The sequence below is a fragment of the Phoca vitulina genome, unplaced genomic scaffold (genome assembly GCF_004348235.1).
Source record: "Phoca vitulina isolate PV1807 unplaced genomic scaffold, GSC_HSeal_1.0 scaffold8, whole genome shotgun sequence".
Lineage (NCBI taxonomy): Eukaryota > Metazoa > Chordata > Mammalia > Carnivora > Phocidae > Phoca > Phoca vitulina.
In genome coordinates, this window is record NW_022589711.1 from 53,665,779 (window position 1) to 53,687,491 (window position 21,713).

The 21,713-nt window shown below is 36.1% G+C and overlaps 1 protein-coding gene across 1 annotated transcript in view; it reads right to left on the reverse strand.

The window, feature by feature from the left end:
• Window positions 1–10,345: 10,345 nt before the first annotated feature.
• The window catches only part of CLDN16 (claudin 16), a 22,013-nt gene continuing 10,645 nt past the window's right edge, over window positions 10,346–21,713 (reverse strand). Inside the window, 4 exon segments of the mRNA XM_032406266.1 lie at window positions 10,346–10,479; window positions 11,207–11,398; window positions 14,056–14,220; window positions 18,392–18,494. Coding sequence (XP_032262157.1) covers window positions 10,346–10,479; window positions 11,207–11,398; window positions 14,056–14,220; window positions 18,392–18,494 — 594 coding nt within the window.

Below are 21,713 nucleotides of genomic sequence, written 5' to 3' on the forward strand. Positions count from 1 at the left end.
TTCTGGATCATCAACTGGCAACATTAGAAAGATTTTTTTTAATTCTAAAACATCAAATGTAGGAACACTTGTTTTATTTAGTGTGAATTTCCAAAAATCAATTAATATAGTCTGAAAAAGGACAAATAGACAAAAGAATGAGTGTAGAGAAAGAATTTTGGTCAGGGAGATGTTTCAGGATGTAAATTACTGGAACTTTAGTGTATCATTGCTGTGTTATACTTTGTGCTACACAACCAAGTGAATGTTTCTACAACAATACTCAAATAGACAGTAATTAATGCATGGAGTTGTCTCCATTAAGTTTGGGATTCCACTCCAGGCACACATCACAGCTTTCTCCTGCCTTATTATCCCTGTTTTCATCTGACCTCTCCCCTAGTATGGAGTTAGTAAGAATTATCATAATTTAACAATGGTCCAAGCAGAGATTCAGACATGTCCAGACCCAAACCAGAAAGAGAATATTTGAATTAAGGTAAAAGGCAAGAGTAGGAACAAGGGGCTCTCAGCGTTGAAGGGTGAAGGATGAATGAAGAGGATTACAAGTCCCAGTTCAAAAAGTTGCCTGTCTCAGCCTGAGGAGAGAGAAAGTGTAGATAGAAGCTGAAGGAGACCCCAAAGCTGTGGGACATGTGTAATAGCACAGTGTGGAGAAGGAGGAGGCTCCCATTTTGTATGGGTAGATGTGGACTGTGGAGCCCACAGCCTTTCTCTGGTATCTGGAGATGGCATTTCTTGGAGAACCATGATAAGAACCTTTGGCATAGATATCAATGTTCTTATTGAGAACTCTGCCTACAGAAGTAGCAGTGAGACATTTTCAGCACTTTTGCAGTGACCATGAGCAAGGCGGTGGGGGGCAGAAAAAGAAATCCATGCTAGACACACAATGGTCTTCAGCTGACAAATTTGTCAAACTGAACAATTGATATCTCTACTTGTTTATCTAAAATACCTTTTAAGTTTAACTTGACCAAATTTATCTCCTACCTAATTTTTTCCCAAACTTGTTTATCCAAACTTTCCTCATCTCAACTGATGGCAACAGCAACTTTCCAGTTGCTTAGACCAAAGAACTTGGAGTCATTCTTGAGTCCTCCCTTTGTGTCACTTCCTATGCCCATGTTGTCAGAAAATGGCTTGGCTTGGCTCTTAACTTCAAAATAAGCCTAGATTCTAAAACAGTTCTTACTACATCTCTGGTGTGAGCCACTCACAACCAGTTCTTGCCTGGATGACCGTCATAGCATCTCAACTGGTCCTTTTGCTCCCAGCTTTGCCCTTCTATATATTCTATTTCCAACACAGTAGCTAGAGTAATCTTTTCAAAATATAAAGAGGATCATGTCCTTTAACTAAACTCCAATGACCCTCACCTCACTCAAAGGAAATGCCAAAGTCCTTGCCCCAGGCCCCTGTAGGATCAATACTCTGCCCAGGTCTCCTTTCCTGTGACTCTTGCCCTTACTTATTTGTCCCAGGAACACTGTTATCAGACCTATCAGGTGTTAACCTTCCTGCATCTGTCGGTTAGGGCCCTAGTACTTGCTATTTCTGTTGCCTGCAACACTCTTCCCCCAAATATCAACATTGTTTCACCCTTTTACTTCCTTTAATTCTTTGTCCCAATGTCACCTTCTTCATGAGACCCACCCTGATTATTCTACTTTAGATTGCAACCTCTCCCCACCCTGGCACTTCCACCTCTTTGTCTCAGATACACTTTTTTCATAGCACTTACCACCTACTCCACTACATAGTTGAATTCTATTTATAATCTGCTCTCCTTCCCTTGCTAGAATGTAAATCCATGAGGGGACAGATCTTTGTGTTTTGCTTCACTAATTTATATCCAAGGGTCTAAAGGAGTCTCTTACTTAGTATGTATTCAAACAGATTTTGTAAGCCCATGTTACCTAGTTCTGGAAAGTCCCAGAGATAAATGGATGAGATTTGATGGGGATAAGGCTTTATGAAAGTGAATGTAGGTAAGAGCCAAGGACAGATGGCTTAGGGCTGCTAAAATAATCTCATTAGTATCCACTGATGAAAGAAGCCCAGAAAAACTTGTGTTAATATACTCTAATAATCCCGGGTAGGTAAGCAGGCTTTAGGGTGTATACAAACTGTTTTCAGATTTTATTCTCATGATAATTTTGTGGCCTAGCTATTCTTAACTTCAAGTTATACATGGTAGATTGAACATGTCTCCTCCCTTCTGAAATCCACAAAGTACAGTAGAAGAGGAAAAACGTTTTTAATTCACAAGAACAAAGAGAGTGGCAAGAAGATGACAAAGAAAAATAACAGCAAGATTTTAGTACACCGAGAGATATCTGAAATGGATGCAGATGGATAAATCATAATTCACTGGGGTTTCAAGTTTTTCCACTTGGCTAAGTGTCTTCAGGGACAAAACTGAGAATAATCAAGCAAGCTCATGCTGTAGCAATGCAGAGACTCACCAAGAATTAGAGATAGGAGAGGTGAAGAGAACTTTGGAAATGATGATGAACATGATCTACAGGAAGATAGTATTAAGCAACCCAGGGAAGAGCCAGTTCCAGTCAGAACATGACAACAAATAGCTGTAGGATGATAAGAGGGATATTAAGAAAAAAAATACATAATAAAAATGTGGTGATGAATTAACTATTGGTAAATGGAAAGTGAAGGAACTGAAAAGACAAGGCAATTCTAAATCTACGAAAAACGGAAGTTGGATTAACCCCCCACACCCCCAAAACGGTTAAGCTGTGAATAGTGTAAATAATAAGTGTTGAGTTTTATATTGGGCATTAGATCGACAAGCGATACAGAGGGGGGAAGTGTGTCTAAGGAAAGGTGGCAAGATTTAATAAGAAAACTAAATCCTAATCAGATTGTGGGAAGTCAGTGAATAATATCTAAAATTAAAAGAAAAAATTTTAAAAATGGTTAAGTATATCATTTGGAAATTAGGTCATAGGTATCTGAAGCAAAACACTAAAGCAGCTGAAAATTATTGCCTCAAGAAATAAACTTAGAGATAATGCTATGTGGGGTTGGGTAGGGCAGAGAAGTGCTGGCTTTTGTCATGAGCCTATGGTACTATTTGACTTTTAAAACTAAATGCATGAGTTACTTTAATTCTCTCTCAATCTCTCTTTCCCTATCTATCTATATGTATCTATCACTGCCTTCATTTAATAGATTAGAAAATGTGGGTCCTGGAAGGGTAACTGACTTGCCCAACATGCATAGCTAATAAGCATGAAAGACAAAACTAGAGACTAGGCATTTTGATCTTTCAATTCCTGGTCCAGATATTTTTCCACAATGATCATCTAATTTCAAAAGTGGCTACAAGCAACACCTGGGTGGCTCAGTTGGTTGAGTGTCAGACTTTTGATTTTGGCTCAGGTCATGGTCTCCAGGTTGGGAGATCGAGCCCCGGGTCTGGCTCTGGGGTCAGCAGGGAGTCTGCTTGAGATTCTCTTCCTTTCCCTCTGCCCCCCCCCCCCCAACATGTGTGCATGTGCGTACGCTCTTTCTAAAATAAATAAATCTTTTTAAAAAGTGGTTACAAACATCAGAGAATGTGGGTTATAACTAAGTGTACCTCAAGTAAGTCATGCTAAGGAGTTTTTGCTCATATCCTATGAGCTATGTATGTTAAAATTCATTCCAATTGCAGAATAGGCAGTGGATACAATCGACACATAGAGAAGTACAAGCACATCTGGAAACAGGGCTAATGATTCAGCAGCTGGAGTTTGCCAAAGACATTAGTGAAAACACGGTTGAAGTGATCGGAATTTATTTTTGTGACTTGAATTTATGTGTCAGGACACGCCTAACCAAATAGCATGCTTGGCACGTGGTTGGTTGGTTGGTTGGTTTTGGGGGGTGTGAGAGGAAGTGTGGGGGGTGTTGGCAGGTAAGTAGGGCTGGTAGAAAAAGAGTTTGTTTCCGTAAAAACCCTTCTGACAAAGATGTCTTATCAGATATCCCAGATTATATTTTCATTTAATTCTAAAAAATAATCACTAAAAGACCGTTATATGTTAATTATTGTGTAAGATTCTGGATATATTTCTCCACCAAACTTAGTATGATTTTTAATGATATTAGAGTTTCCACTACTTTGCTCTGATCTCCAGACAGAGACTTAGAAGTTCTAGCAAATGCTCTTTATGGTCCACTGAAAACTATTGAAAATAATAAAACTAATTTGGATTATATGATTATTGTAACATTTAAAAAGGAAATTTAAAACGATAAACCTGTACATTTTCTGTCATCTCATCTCTGAAAATCTTTACTTGCATCTTAGCTCACCAATAAGTTGTTAAAATTCAATTTAACCTGGTGTTTCAGATTTTAATTCCAATAAGACTAGAGTTTTTTCTTCTTATGTTAAAGAACATTCATTTTTTAAATGAGGCTTTTCTAATTGTTAAAGGGTGTAGCTTTTTCTTTGAGCATCCAGCAGAGGGCATGAAAGCCTACCTATGATTATAGCCCAATGTTAGGTTTGATTTAATGGCTAGATGAAATCATGAAGCTGGGTTACTATTGATACCAGATTTTTAACAGACCTGAGCAGAATGGAATGATCATGATGTTCAAGTTTGCAAAGAGGAATCTATTACCTTAGCTCATATTGCTCACAATGAAATGGAGCATCAGGTGAGACACTTGCCATCAGAGTCTAGAAAATCTGATATATACTCTCACTTCTGAGGATGAGACCTGTGAGTTTGAGTTGCCCACGAAGGCAGGCTAATGCACATACACGATGTTCACGTGGTATGTAGCATCTACAGCACTGACCCCACAGGTCTAGCCTATTTCTTTTATACCTTGACCACAAGCTCTCCTTTCATTTTCAGTTTTGTAGTTCCAGATTTGTTTCATTTGTGTTAGGAACACAACCTTTACAAAAGACAACTTTAAAATTCAGTATCTTTCACGGAAATGAAATAGAGTTGGGATAGAACTGAATAGCATTCATGTGGACAATGAAATGAAACTCCAGCAGAATATTATACCTAAGGCAAAATGTGAAATATGTCAGGTTCGTGTAAGAGAAAATGAGACAATGAAAATGTGTTGGCAATGAGACCCCACTTTCAATAGCGAATGATTTTTTTAAAATCAGAACAACAACAAAAAAGAAAAACATAACATACATCTCAAAGGAATCTTTTACTTTTAAATTAATTTTGTTTTGTGGTTTTGTGCAAAATAACTCTATACAAGCTATTTTTTTCTTTCATATTTAATACTAGGTCCTGGGAAAGAGTATAATTGCTTTGTTATTTTTACTAATTGTATTTCTAGGAAGATGAAATAAAAGTGATATTCCTTTACAAAATGGAATCGTTTGGTGATAAATAAAATGTAATTCAAAGTTGTGCATTTAGATAATAGTTATTCTTTTCTTCTAAAATTATGTCTGTTTCTACCTAATTCATGAAGCGAATAATGTATATCAATCAAGATGGCAGATTTTTATATTAATAAGATGAAAAATGGTATTGTTCAGAAGCACTGAAATGATCAATAAACACAGGTTTCTTATTTTTATTATTTTATTTATTGGGGGAAGCCTTCCTTTTTGGAAAAATCTATTTTATGGGATGCAACAAGCAAAACTAAGAGAACTTTTTTCTCTAGCAATTAATACAATTATTTTTGTCTTTATATTTAATAAATAGTTTTTATTTTTCCAGTTGCATATGAAAACTGAAGTGTCAATTCAGATTATTTTCTCTTCTATGTATCTAAATCTGGGTAAATCTATAATTTAAAGAGTCTTAGATACCACTAACTAATTGCCTATCAGATTTAGCTATTATTTTTTCTTGAAGTATATTGAGAGACACAAAACAAGAAAGTCTAAGGACATATTTTAAATAATCAGTGAATGATTGCATCCTTAACTGATATCGTTGGGAATATTTGTCACTAGTGACTTGGCCAAAACAAAACAAAACAAAACAAAAGATCAATGCTGTATGAGGAGAGTTGGACGAAGGGATGGAATACCAATCTCTTAAAGATCCCAAAGCATTACTGGAGCATGTTCTGATAAGCTGCTACATGTAAGGGACAGCCACCCATGGGACACACTCGAGTAAATAAGAGATGGTCACTAAAAAGGGTGCAGAAACCTAGGGCTTCTGCCTTGCTGTTGGAGGTATACATGTTCTTCCGGTTCAGAACTAAACTGTGTAAGGCTTTAGAAGAGAGTCTGTTTACTTTAAAAATACATTTTCTTTTACTCTGATTTTATTGGCATGAGTAAAGGATTCCATAGAGAAAGCAACAAGAATTGACCATATGCTCAGAACAGCCATTAGTGGAACAACTCCATGTGATTGTCTTCACTATGTTTCTAGCTCCTGATTTTTATTCTCCAATAACGTATTTTTTTTCCTTAGTTTCCCTCATCTTTGTTTCTGACAGGTTTGCTGACTGTTTCAGTTTCTGCTATATTAACCAAATTAGCTTCTTTTATTTTTATTTACTAACCTCAAAGCTTTTCCCTTCTCTAATAAAATAGAGTCCCCCCCCCCCGATTTCCTCTTCTTCTTCTTTTTTTTTTTTTTTTTTAAGATTTTATTTATCTGAGAGAGAGAGAGAGAGAGCACAAGCAGAGAGAGTGGCAGGCAGAGGGAGAGGAGAGCTGAGCACAGAGCCAAGGCAGGCCTTGATCTTACAACCCTGAAACCATCACCCTAGCCAAAACCAAGGCTCAGCTGCCCAACTGACTATGCCTAGAATCATGTTAAAATTTTTGTCACTTTATCCTAGAAACAACAGAAAGACATTTAAGCAAAAGGAGAGACATGATTTGTTATGGTAACTACACAGACTCAGATGGAGAGAGTAGGCTTATTCTACAGATGAATTTCTACTACAATTGTAAATAAACTATAATTAGAAAATCATCTTTCTACAAACCCTAACCAGTTATTGATTCAGATAAGGACTATCAATTGTTAAAGGTGTTATTTTAAAATTAGTATTATGGTTGATGGAGAATAGAATATTCCTACAGTTTCCAGAAGAACACCATAATAATCCCTTGTTTTTGTCTCTAAAGTACAAATATATGTAACTGAAGAACGGATGGATTGATGGCCATCATCCTCATCCAGTGAACGATTTTAACATAACTGAGGCTAAATCAACCAGATATTAAGTCTCCAGATATGCCATCACAACACGTAGTATATTCTAGAAACTTTTGAACTTGATTACATCAAGTCTCCAGATTTAAATGTCAACTTATTGGAAATAGAAGGCATAGAGAAACAAGCTAACTGACATCAAAAAAATCCAAAAGGTGGAACAAAATTAAAGAAAACTGGTTCCGTATTTTTTTTTTTTTTTCAAGGTTAGTGAAAAAAACATGTGGCTTGAATCAGAGAGACTTAAGGGCATACCAACCAAAGGAAATGCAGATTCTGGTTTGGACAAACCAGCTTTGAAAAACTTGGGGAAATTTCAATATGGATAGGGAATTAGATAAAAATGAAAATTTATTACTATGAAAAAGCAGAGATACTACAGGGGGAAAAAGTAGCTTACAGAGCAACATATATGAAATTATCCCTTAAAAAGAAATATATGCATATGTGGGAATGTCTTTGCATATATGTGTAGACATGTAGAATATCTGGAAGGATATACAGATACTCAGTGAGATTTTAGGAACAGTGATGCTCTCAGTGGAGAGAACACGGGCCCATATTGTAAAATATGGAAGATACATTTTTTATTATTTTTGTTCTCTGACTTTTTTTTTTTTTAAGATTTTATTTATTTATTTGTCAGAGAGAGAGAGCACAAGCAGGGGGAGTGACAGGCAGAGGGAGAAGCAGACTCCCCGCCAAGCAGGGAGCCCGATGCGGGACTCAATCCAGGGACTCCAGGATCATGACCTGAGCCGAAGGCAGTCGCCCAACCAACTGAGCCACCCAGGCACCCTGTTCTCTGACTTTCTACAATGCACATATATACCATCTATAATAACAAAAGATTAATTTCAATTAAAATGTGATATTAGAAAATAGGGGTTAATGAAGAGATATAGGTAAATACAATTGTCCAATTTTATAAATTTTATTTTTTCTTGTTGTAAGTAACCAGATATGACTAAACTTTAGTATCCAGAAGTTAGCGGGCTATTTCAATATTTCAACCTAATAATCTTGTGTGTATACTTTGGACTTCCATAATTTTTCTTTCCGGGCATGTTGAATTGCCACGATGCCAATTATTACTTCTTCACTATTTAATATTTGTTTTGTTGTCCTTAGTTGGTATACAAAATATATTCTTTGTTATGCTTTATTTTGGGAGGCTTCATTAAATAATAGTGAATGAGGAATAAACATTCCGAAAGAAATAAAGAAAAAAACTAATATATGTCCCAGGATATATAAAACATTTTTATTGAGAAAAATTTCAAAACATTCACAGATGTCAGTTATCACAAGAATCCTCTGAAATATTTCCTCATACAAATGAAGTCTTTAAGGAGGGAAAAATTTATCTCTCTAAAATCTAATGAGTTATTTAATTAATTTTACCCTGCCTTTCCCAAGAAGAATTTCAAGAGACTTACTAGAATATATAAAACATGACAGACATTAGGTCATAAAATAAAAGTAGGAGCAAAAATTTTAAAAACCAAAGTTGTGAAAAAAGGAACAACAAAAAATAAGTTTTAAACTGCATAGAATAACACCAATATAACAAGTAAACATGATCTACAAATAATTTTTTAAATGTCAATTACATGGTTAGTAATATCCATGAAATAAAAATCAATCAGTTGCTTTTAATTCTAAGATTCGCTTAGAATTTCTCCTGAGAATACTGATAAAGAGATACCATGTGAAGTCATGAACACCATTCACAACAACATAAATATATGTATTAGGTTTTCATCATCTCATTTTCACATGATTTTTAACTTTTTAAATTTAAAACACTTCTTTTGGGGGTCTTCAGAAATTCACAACTAAATCTCTATTTTCGAAAGAACTAATTTCCAGTTCAGTGGATAGTCTGTTACGGTACTGCAAGAGTATTCATGCTATTCATGCGATTTATAAGAAATCAGAAAACCTGAGATTAAATTATGTAACTTTTTAAAAAGCCCTATCATTTAAAAAATTAAGATGATTAAATTAGAATATGAATAAAATCCCATTAGCAATTCATCTTATTTTCAGTAAAGAGTTGTGAGCCTTTATGTCTTCCAATCAACAACTATTTGTTAAATTTTATCACATGTATTTTGCTGGGTGATGAGGATCCAGTGGTGTGAGGACACTTGAATCAGTGAATTCTAATATAGTGCATTCATGAAACATTTTTGGATGTCCAATCAATGAATGAACTCTCTGGTTTAGCTATTGTTGCTGTGGTCTAATAGTCTGACAACATATAGGCAAAATTACAGTAGTGATAAAATAATACACAGATCTCTTATGTTAATGAGGAAGAAAGTCACCACTGCTCTGGTATTAATTTAGCATTTGCATTTGACATTCCAAGTGTGGAAGGGAAACTTCTTATCTTTTTTTTATTTTTTTATTAACATATAATATATTATTTGTTTCAGGGGTACAGCTCTGCGATTCATCAGTCTTAAACAATTCACAGCGCTCACCATAGCACATACCCTCCCCAATGTCCATCACCCAGCCACCCCATCCCTCCCACCCCCCACCACTCCAGCAACCCTCAGTTTGAAACTTCTTATCTTTAAGTTCCACCAGTGGCTGGTATATGAAGCTGCTGTTTATTTTTTCTATTTTAACAGGGTCAGAGTAATGGTAAGGTTTGATGTACTAGCTTAAATTTCGAAGAATCATCTTCTTGAAAGTTATCAAATAACTCACTCAGATGAGAACACAAAGAATGAACCAAAAGCCAGGGAATTTGCTAAGAGGCTGTCAATCCCTTCAAAGATTAGAATCCCTGGCCTCTTTCAAAGGTTGCTTTCTAGTCTTAAAGTGTCATTTTACTTGAATATCACCATGTCACAATCTCTAACAGCAATACAGAAATCACAAACAAACATTTGTATATCCTAGCAACCTTATCCGAAAATACAGGGCAAGTGTGTGTGGGCATGTGGAAGAGGAGGGTGGAAAGGAGGAGGGAGAATATGAGAATGACAGAAAAGGAGCAGGGATAGGAGAATCAAACTTCTTGATTAAGCTGAGCAATTAATTTAGTTGAACATACAAAGAGGTCAAAATAAGTGTTCCTGGATTAACACAAACATATTGATTGATTATTTCAGTAACATACACGCAGACTGACGTGTGGCACTTTACACCCTTGTGTCCACGGCATACATTTTGGCAGTCTCTGTCCGAGGGGCTACGTATGACTTGGCCATGGAAACAGCTGCTGTGGAATAGGCTTTCCTCATGGAGTACGGATAGTTCCTCTCAGGTCCAACATCTGTTGGAAAGAGATAAATGTCATGATATAAAAATCATTAAGACTCTGTAAACTTTGGGGAGAAAATTTCACTTTATACATTCTTCTCATAAAGAGGCAAGGATATAAATATTCTAAGAAGGAATCATCTAAGAAGAATCCTAGAAGAAAATCAAAGATTTTCATCTGGAAAGTTATTTTTCAATTTAAAAATTAGGTAATTTCCTTTTCTCTCTCTCTCTCTCATTCTCTCTGTTTCTCTCTCTCTCTCTTCTCTTTCTCTCTTTCTTTCTGATGAGGAGATAGATTCTCTTGCTTTTTAAGTGATATTTTTAAAAACCCAATAGTAACACATTACATTTTTTAACAACAAATATTTGACTTGGCTCTCAGTCTACTTCTCTATTTAACTCTAGATATAAATTTAGTAGATTGGATGAAGTTAGATATATAAAATTCTGAAAATATTGAAATCATCATTTTATATTTAAATGGTGGATATAGCTATAACTGTGGGTTTGTTTGTTGTTGTTTTTTTTTCCACCCAATATACCACTAACCAGGTAATAAGACATGAATATTGCAAATCAGTTTTCCTTGAACAACAAAAATTGTTAAAGTGTCATTTTTTTATAATAGGTAGGGATCAAGTAGGCAACATTATTTTGTGTTGGTGAGATTTGTTTCCATCAGGCTAGGAAGATTGATACAGGTGGCAAGTAAGTGTGTTATTTTATTTTGTTCTTACCTTTGAAGAGGTATAAGCAGCATGTCAGGACAGCACCAGCCAAAAAGCAACCCAGAGACCCAGCCATTCCAAGCCAACAAGACCAACCAAATTTATATTGGATGCCAAGAAATATATTGTGCAAAACCAGAGAAGAACGTTCCACATAAACATCAACAGCATACCACACTGAACCAATGATTCCTGGGGCACCTGAAAGAAAGGAAAGTTGCTAAAAATAATGCAGGCCTTTCCAAATTTAGATTCAAGGAGATCTGACCGCTACCCAAAATGCTTGGCATCATTTAGAGGGATAATAATGATGCTATGGATTTATGGACAACTCAAATTTTGGATACCTCTTCTATGTCTTCCTTTTGCTTTCTATTTTGTATCTCTTCTAAACTATATATAAGTTTATACATAAAGAGAAATACAAAGATTAAACAATGCAGTGTTCCTCTGTGTCTGTAGACTTAAAATGGTCATTGTGGTTTTCTTTAATTTCCCTCTTTCCAATGTTTTCTTAAGTGCTGTGTAAAACAAAATATGAAAAACAAAAGAAAGAACACAAAATCGAGGACAAATAATATACAGCATATGTTCATTCTCTATTGATTTTTAATTAAAAGTATATGTCTTTAAGGATATTCTATTTCTCCTCTGCCCCACCTCCTAGACCCATGATTAAAGTTATGTCAGCTACATAATTAACACCCATAAGAAAACTATGCTTTTGAAGTCAATAATTTTAGTGTGTATGGGTCAAAAACAAATAACTGGAGTAAAAACTGTCTTTATTGTAAAATAAATTCTTATCTACCACCTCCACACCATGTAAGAATGAACTAAGAAATTTTGTTCCTTTTAAACAAAACTTAATCCCCAGAATTAGTCTATCTGACAATTGGACTGGCTTGAAATGACGCCACTAGAGTCCTCTCACTTTAAAGGTATAAATTGCACGTTATTGCTTAGATGCAAGGGAAAAAGGTGGCAAACTATGGGACAAAGGCTATGTGAAAATAGTGTTCACCATTTCATTGCATTCTTTTCCCAACTGTTTAATGCAAGAACTTTAAGAAGGACCAGATCATGAACATAAAACCTTCAGATAATGGTTTAAATTACCACATATTTTCTATAGTATTGCAATCTACAAGTTTAAGATGGAAATTCCTTTATGAAATTTACAGATTATGGAAAATTATATATATACACACACATAGATAAATATATATGAAATATGTATATATTTCATACCATATGAAAATAGTATGCCATAAATATTTATAAGTAACATATCATATGTATAGCATTAGTATTTTATACATAAAATTAGTATTTTATATATAATATATATGGCATACTAATTTCAAATGATGGTTCCAAGCCTTTGGCCATCTCTGGAAATTTAATTTTGTCATTTCTTCATCCATTCCTGTAAGGATTTTTTTCATCAATTCGTTGTTTCTTTGTTTTTGTTTTAATTTAGCTTGTTTTGGTTTTTTATAAAAAAATGGTATATCTAGTGATATTTCAAGAAGTATTCTAGAGCAAAATTGTATAGCATTAAATGATGTTTAAATTTGTTAAATAAAACACATTGTTACATACAAAAGCTCTATGTTATTACTAGGCAGGACATGGGAATAAATGTCTTAAAAAGGAAAACTTAGTAAGTTCTTGTGACTTTTCAATACAACCTAAGGATCATCAGGCCTTGACTCAATGTGTGTGTGTAAAACTTCAAGGAAGCCCCAGTTTTGACTGTGTGATGGGTTAGGCTCTCTGCTACGTGCTTACTCTACCCACACTGGATCTTCATGACAGCAATTCAGGGTAGATATTATTACTGGGGCTTTACCTTATTTTGCAGATCAAGAAAAGGAGGCCAGTTGTTTAACTCATACATCACATGTATGTATCTCCACGTATTTATTTTATTTTATTTTTTTTTTAAGTAAACTCTACCACCAACATGGGGCTCCAACTCACCACTCAAGATCACATGCTCTACCTACTGAGCCAGCCAGGCGCCCCTCCAAGCATTTTTAGTTCCAAAATTCCTATCCATTCCTCTCGTACTGCCTGGTGATGTTCCCACGAGCATTTGCTTCGCTAACTTTTGGCTGCTACCATAAGAAAATGATGGTTTTCTCTCTGAGGGGTGTGCCCACTGGTTTTCGATCTTCTTGCACTTTGATTTCTTTGACAGTGTATTTTCTCCCAACTTGCATTAAGATCCTAAGAAGACATCATGTTGTGACAGAGGAAGACTAAACTGAATTTAATGACAGACCTTGCTCTTTCATCAATAAACACCATGTAAAGTGCTTCTTGACTGTTTATTAGTCATGCTTGATTTATTAGCCTTCAGGACTCCATTTATTCATCTGCTTCCTAAGTGGAGATACAATCTGCTTATTGTTACATTTATGATCAAATGGCCTGGCACATGAGAAAACTCTAACATAGGCCTTGGCACAATTAAGTTCATTGCTAAAAAGAACTGGTGGGAGTGGGTACAGGTAAGGAGGTGGTGCTTTGGGACATACTTGAGGATTTAACTTCAGGAATAATCAAAAAATAAATTATTTGAAAATTTTAGATCATTATATAACTTTTTAAAATGGTTAAAAAGTAATTTGAGGACTTCAATAAACTTTGCTCCAGGATATTAACAAAAATTAATTATTTGATTCCATATCTGAAGTAAGTAGGGTTGGGGGATGTGCTCTTTATTCCTTCAATCTAGAAAAGCAGGTCACATATGTTCCTAAATTGAACTGCTTGACAACAAGCACCCTTCTCCTTCATCTCAAGACCATAGATGTGCACCTCTACCCCACCACTACTGCAGAGAGTACCTGCTATTAGTAAAATGGTTCCGGCAACAAAGCAGATGCGGACTTTGATGTATGGCTCATCAGGGAGGAATTTCACACAGTCAAGACCAAGAAGCAGGGTGATAAATCCAAATCCAGCTAGAATATCTGCAGTAATCATCAATGCTCGAGTTACCACCAGCTTCACTGGAAGATCAGGGCATGTGGTTACATTGTGGTCAGAGGAAGGAAACATGTGAAGGCACACAGGTGCACCCCAAAACAGATAATCACATACATTAATACACACCCACTGCAAGAATTAGACTTCAAATTTGCAGGAACATAGAATGTTCTCATAAAATGCAAAAATATCATAGATTATTGATATTATTATTTGTTTAAGCACTGATTATTACTTAGTCTTGCTGGCCCCCTAGCAAAATGCCTGGCATATAGTGTGGACTAAGTAACTGTTTCCTTGTTTGTTTCCTGTTTTAGAATGAGTCTTGTTCACAAGTATTATAAGTGAATACTGAATCAAAGTAGACTATCTCTTCTGCAGAAGTTATCCCAATAAATATTTAAGAAATTACTGATCACTGCCATTTGTTTGAAGGTCTATTGAAAAAAATATACTTTTGATAACTGGTTAAAATTTGGTATAGGGGAGCAGGATAAAATACTTCAATATGTCACTTGCCAATTCAGGCTGATGGGAGCCATCAGCAGGTTTTTAGGAGAAGGAGCTTCTGTTATTTAGTAGAAAACTATATCTAGAGACCAGGTCATATTCTTTTTCATTGCTTCAGGTGGTGACCCTTCTTGGCCGACATTCCATATTAACCCTTTAACCTTGCACTGCCAACTGAGCAAAATTGAAAACTATGGCCACATGAGAATATATGATAGAAGGTCCAGGGAAGAGGATACAGGGTAAACAGAATGGAATAGTAGCCATCATCATCTGCAATGGAAGCATCCTCAACTATGAAAACCTCTTGAGCTGTGACTCCCAGTTATGCTAAATTTTGAGTGCCTGGTGGCTCAGTCAGTTAGGTGTCTGCCTTCCACTCAGATCATGATCTTGGTCTTGGGAAAGAGTCCAATATTGGGCTCCCTGCTCAGTAGGGAGTCTGCTTCTCCCTCTACCTCTCCCCACTGCTCGTGATCTCTCTCTCTCGTGCTCCCTCTCTATGAAATAAATAAAATCTTTAAAAAATAAATTAAAAAAATAAAAATAGGAAAATTTTGTCACAAATGGAAAGTTAATTATCCTATGTCAAAGCTACTACTATTTTAGCCACTAGAGGAGTGACGATTTATTCTTTTGATAGTACAGTAATTATGTTTTATTTTCATAGTGATTGTGGTTTCCTTGCATTTTAAATAATTTTTCCTCAATGGTAAGATAAATTTAGGGTTTATTTAGCAATAGATTGCTTATAAAAGGTGGCCAATTTATTTAAAATAAAAAGATACTTTTGGGTCACCTGGGTGGCTCAGTCGGTTAAGCGGCTGCCTTCAGCTCAGGTCATGGTTCCAGGGTCCTGGGATCAAGCCCTGCACTGGGCTCCCTGCTTGGCAGGGAGTCTGCTTCTCCTTCTCCCTCTGTCTCTCCCTGCAGCTTGTGCTCTCTCTGTTGCTCACTCTCTTTCTCAAATAAATAAATAAAATCTTTTAAAAAATACTTTTATGATCCATCTAAGAGAGGAAATCAATGCATAAAATCAGCTTCTACCTGATTTTTTTTTTTTTTTAAGTAGGCTCCATGCCCAGTGTCGAGCCCATTATGGGTCTTGAACTCACAACCTAGAGATCAAGACCTGAGCTGAGATCAGGAATCAGTCACTTAGCTGACTGAGTCACCCAGGAGCCCCAACTTCTACCTGATTAATAGATGAATATTTAAGATCTTAAAATGTGGCATTATTTCAAAAAATTTAGACTTAAATTTCTAATTTAGGCCAAATCGAAAGCCTATTTTGGAAAGAGAAAAATATGTAACTAGGTGATATCAGTTTTTATATTTCAACAATCTTCTTGAACCTCAAATAATATATACAAGTGGGTTTCCTACTCAGCACCCCAAACCAAGCAGTCCCACACTTTGGAGTGCCTTCCTTAAACATTTTTAAGTCCCCTTTTAGAACCTGGGTCCAACAAGGCCAGGATTGCTATCTGGATGGGATGCCCTAAAATCATGGCCCTGGTTTTCCCCTCTCCAACACTTAATCCCACACAAAGTGTGATTCTTTCTTTCTTTCTTTCTTTTTCTTTCTTTCTTTCTTTCTTTCTTTCTTTCTTTCTTTCTTTCTTTCTTTTTCTTTCTTTCTTTCTTTCTTTTTTCTTTCTTTCTTTCTCTTTCTTTCTTTCTCTCTTTCTTAGATTTATTTATTTATTTTTATTTATTTGTGAGAGAGGGAGAGAACAGGGAGAGGCAGGGGGAGAGGGAAAGAGCAACTTTAGCAGACTCCTTGCTGAGCTCAGAGCCCAACGTGAGGCTTAATCCCAAGACCCTGAGATTGAGACCTGAGCCAAAACCAAGAGTCGAACCTTAACTGACTGCACCACCCAGGGGCCCCCAGAGTGTGATTTCTGATGCTCTGTGGAACTCCCAGACTCATGCCTATGGTGTCATCCAGTCAGCCCCATGGCCAGCCCAGTTCCAAGAGGGCAGCTCTACAGGCAGATGGCTAATGCTAACCAGCCAGGAATTTCTTTCTGGGAATGTCTTTCTGGAAATTGTCTGAGATCTGGCTGCTAGAATAATGTTAAATATTCTGATTTGGGGACAGAGTATTCAACAAGAGTCCTGAAAAAAAAAAATTGTCTGGGTCTGTATACCCTAGGTCTACAGAACAATGGAAAAGGTTATCAAATTGTGATTCTATAAAAGATACCAAAAACTAAAACTGAAATCTCACAGGTAATATCCTAACTTAGAGGGCATAGTTATGTTATTTTCTTAGAATACAGTTTCATCTCTGTTGTGTCTAAGCATATGATAGAATTTTTTAAATAAAAGTAATGAATCTTTAGCATATTATTTGAAATTAATAGGTAAGAATATATTTAAAAAGGTGAGATAGTATAGGCAAATGATTAAAAAAAGAAATATTAAAATATAAACAGCAGTTTTCTCTGTGCTGTAAGCTTATGAGTGATTTTCTGTTATTCTTGCATAAATGTACATAACAATATTTAGAAGTTTGAAATTTTTTTTTTCTCGCTCTCACCATAGGACTAAATTTCTGGAATAGCCTAGTGTCCACATAAACTTACACTCTTATTGACCAAATCATGCTTCTTTGTAGGTAGAATTAGGTTAGCCCAAGGAGGGTAAAAGAGAAAGAATTAAGAGGCCCTAAAGAAAATGAAATATGGGCCTTAGGAATTAGATTAAAGAACACTCAAATCCTGAATAGCAGAAGATATTTTCAACCACTGCTCCTTTTAAGTGCTTATCCCTGGACTGAACTAGCTGTCGAGGGGAAAAGTCACATTCCCAGGGTTTGCTTTTCATTTATCTTGAGAAAAGAAATTGCCATTCCCTGCTATACCTCATCTTATGCTTTGAAGGAGACCGAAACCAATTAGCTTTAACAACAGCACCCGTATTTCTTGGCATGACTGGATGTTCTAAATAAATAAATAAACGCTATGGAGAAAAACTGAGAGAATCAATGATAACATTTTTAATTTATGAAATCTCTTTATTTCATAGAAACGTGGGTCTTGCTAACACCTGATTAAAATTTAAAGCTAAAGGTCGGGAAGATGAAGGAGCTGGTTCTACCCTACCTGCTAACCCTGTGTACACTGATTTTTTTCATTCCCTGATCCCTGTCTGTGTGTCTCTCTTTACCTATCTATCTCCATGTCTGTTTTTCTGTTTCTCTGTCTCTGCCCCTCTACTTCACCTTCTCTCTTTCTCAGAAAATCTCCCGTTGAATTACTGTAAACTTCTTATTTGACTTAGGTCACAGCTAAAAAACATCTCTGAAATACTTTTCATCTAATCTGTGGATTCTAATCCTCAAATCACAACACCCTGAAGAATTCATTTCAATTTAAAAAGTGTTTACTTTAAGTCTACTGTGTGTAAGACATTCTGCCAGGCCCTTTGGGAGAGCAGAGATGAGTAAGTTAATACTTTTACCCTAAAGGAATGTATAAATACATGGAAAAAGATAAAATATGCTCGAGATGTTTCAATTCACATTTCTGAAATAAACTAAATGTTTTAATCGAAACATCTAAAATTAGACAGAACTTTACCATAGACTGTAGAAAATAAAAATACGCAATGGAAACCCAAGTTCAGTGTTTTTTGGTACCCCGTCTCTGGCAAAGGGGTTATCTACGGCATACATACAGGGGTGTTCGGCAAGGATAGAATCGTATTCGTCACAGGTGCGGATCCCATCAAATGCATTCGTGACACACTCCCACCAGAGGCCTCGGCATTTTGTGCTCACCTAGATGTTGGAGAAGACACCATGTGAAACCACTCACGCAGACACCCTTCAGCTCCCCTCGATCAAAGGAAGACCTTGGCTGTTGTGCGTTTGATAGTAAAGTACAGTGGCTGCAAGCGTGATCGGAATTTCATTTACAACAAACACAATGTTTTAGGGTATTTTCCCTTAAGCACTAATAGCTAAAGGCTTTCCCCACAGGGAAATGAATTCACTTCCTGATTGGGGAGTTGGGGCCACCGGCAGGGGGTGTGGTACTCAACATAGGTAAAATCACAATTACATATATGCAAATGTTTGTGGCTGGTTCCATCATGGAGTCGTAGTTTAACATGGAGACAGTTCTTGGCTTTCCTGTGCTGACATTTGTTCATCAATCAATCAATCAATAAATAATCAGTCTACCAATGTATGCTAACTTTGACATCCTGAGTCTGTTAAGAATGTACATTAATTTTTGCTCACCATAAACACTGAGTTCCATGAAGAAAGGTGTTATTATATATGAAGTTCATAAATTTACAATAATTGCCAAAGAAAGCTATACCTAAAGAAAACAGTAAATCAAATATGAAGACCCACAACTTCTTTCTCCTTGCTCCACTGACACACTACAAATGTTTAAGCTATGAGATGGATGTGAACAAATTAAGAATTAACTTCATACAATCTGACAGCCGTAAACCACTTTTACTTAGAAACTCTGTGCAGATGATTCTAAGTGTCCACCTAGAGCTAAAAGATACCAGTGTCCTCAGCCTTTCCCTGCTTTATCTATAAGCTGCAAGTCACAATAGATTTCTTAAAATTGTAAACATGCCAACGGAAAATAGTTTCAAATATTCCTGACACAGCTCATGCATATGGAACAGAGCTGATATGATTGTTTGTCTTGATTCAATTACAGATTCACATTACCTGGGAATTCTGGGAATAGTTTAGTAAAATTTAACCAAGAATTATCTTGCAAAAGAAAAACTTAAGTTTTTTCCTTAAAGAAAGAATAAACAACAAAGTGGGAAGAGAAATGCAAAAGCAGGGAGATCATAACTGGTGTGAAGAAAGAAGGAAGGAACATAGATCACTTTGATCTGCAAAAGCAAACCGTATCAGGGAATATTTGTGCTTTGAAACTCTCTGCTCTGTGTTCTGCCTTGAAGCTGTGTTGTGAGCCAGATAAAATTGCACTGCTTGCCACTCAACCACAAATTTTAATGTTGTGCTTCTATTACCACTTTATATGTAAAATACCCTTAATTGGTAATAATTTAAAAAATCTACATGGAGTCTATACTATGAAGCAGTTACTACTTAAGTATATTATGATCTCACTTATTCCTTAAAGGATCCTGTGAGATATCAATTATTATCAGCTATTTTACAAATAAGGAGAATGAGGCACAGGAAAGGTAAGTGATAACCCCAAGAAAGCATAGTTAATAAGTGGAGGAGATAGGACTCAAATGCAGCTGTCTGTGTGTTTGGTCTTAAGCACTGCAGTATACTTAAAAACCCATTTAAAAAAAATTCCAAATTCATTTCAGGCTAGCATTGGAAATTGGAAGATAGCTTTGAGTGAAGTGTTAAGCCCTAACTTTAACATCATCCTATGGCTATTATTCTACAAAACCTCACTTTGGCTTACTCCTCCTAAGGTTAAATCTGAAGGGATGTTTTGGAGTTTGGGAATATTATCTGCCTAAGGAGACACAGGGACCAAAATTTTAACAAAGAAGGTCCACCTTGTGAAATTTAACGTATCAATTTCTAAAGAAGGATGTGAACATCTCAAGTTAGATATGCATGCAAGTTAAGCAATGGTTAAAAAAGTAATAGACTTTTGGATGGAACTAGAGGGTATTATGCTAAGTGAAATAAGTCAATCAGAGAAATACAAGTATCATATGATCTCACTGATATGAGGAATTTGAGAAACAAGACAGAGGATCATAGGGGAAGGGAGGGAAAAATGAAACAAGACGAAACCAGAGAGGGAAACAAACCATAAAAGACTCTTAATCTCAGGAAACAAACTGAGGGTTGCTGGAGTGGAGGGGGGTGGGAGGGATGGGGTGGCTGGGTGATGGACATTGGGAAGGGTATGTGCTATGGTGAGCGCTGTGAATTGTGTAAGACTGATGAATCACAGACCTGTATCCCTGAAACAAATAACACATTATATGTTAATAAAAAAAAAAGAAAAAAAAGTAATAGACATTTAATCTAAGTTGATACTAATTAGGTGTGTTGTATCCTTGGGCAAGATCTTAATTTTTTTGAGCCTCAGTCTTATTTGTATAAAGGAAATGGTGCTAAGATAGTTATGAGAATCAAAAATTACAAACACATAATATAAATGATTTGCTCATAAATGATCTTAGTAAAGTACTTAAACATTATAACAACCTGAATAGTGACTGTGTTCAACATTACTAAGGGTTATATAAGAGAAGAAAGGTATATATGATAGGTTGAATGATGGCCCCCCAAAAGATGTCCATGTCCTAAGTCCCAGAACTTATGGATGTGACCTTTACTAGAAAAAGGGACTTTACATATGTAATGAAGTTAGGGATCTTGAGATAAGGAGATCATCTTGGATTACAAGGGTGGGCCCCAAATCTGATGACAGGTGTCTTGATGAGAGACTACATAGAGCAGGAGGCAATGTGACCACAGAGGCAGAAATTGGAAGTGATGTGGCCATAAATCAAGGAATGCCAACAGCCCCCAGTAGCTGGAAGATGCAAGGGATGGATTCTCCTCTAGAGCCTTCAGAAGGAGTGCAACCCTGTCAACACCTTGACTTCAAACCTCTGGCCTCCAGAACTTGGAGAGAATAAATTTCTCTTGTGTGAAGCCACCAAATTGTGGTAATTTGTTATGGCAGCCATAGGAAACAAATACAGTAGAGATGATTGGTAGGGAACTATTATACCATAATAGAAAACAGGCCTTCTCATAGCTTATCGCCCTTCAGTCTCTCAGTTAACAGGAACATACTGCATCCAGTTTATTCCAACTTGAGCCAGGTTATGCGAACTCGAAATCACTGCTCTACAATCAAACAGTGACTGTCCACAGTTCCTGCTGTCTAACAGCCACTAAAACAAGCCAACCAACTCACCGTGGTATTTCTCATTACATATGAGCTTTTTTAGAAAGGAACCTGATATATATATATATATATATATATATATATATATATATATATATATA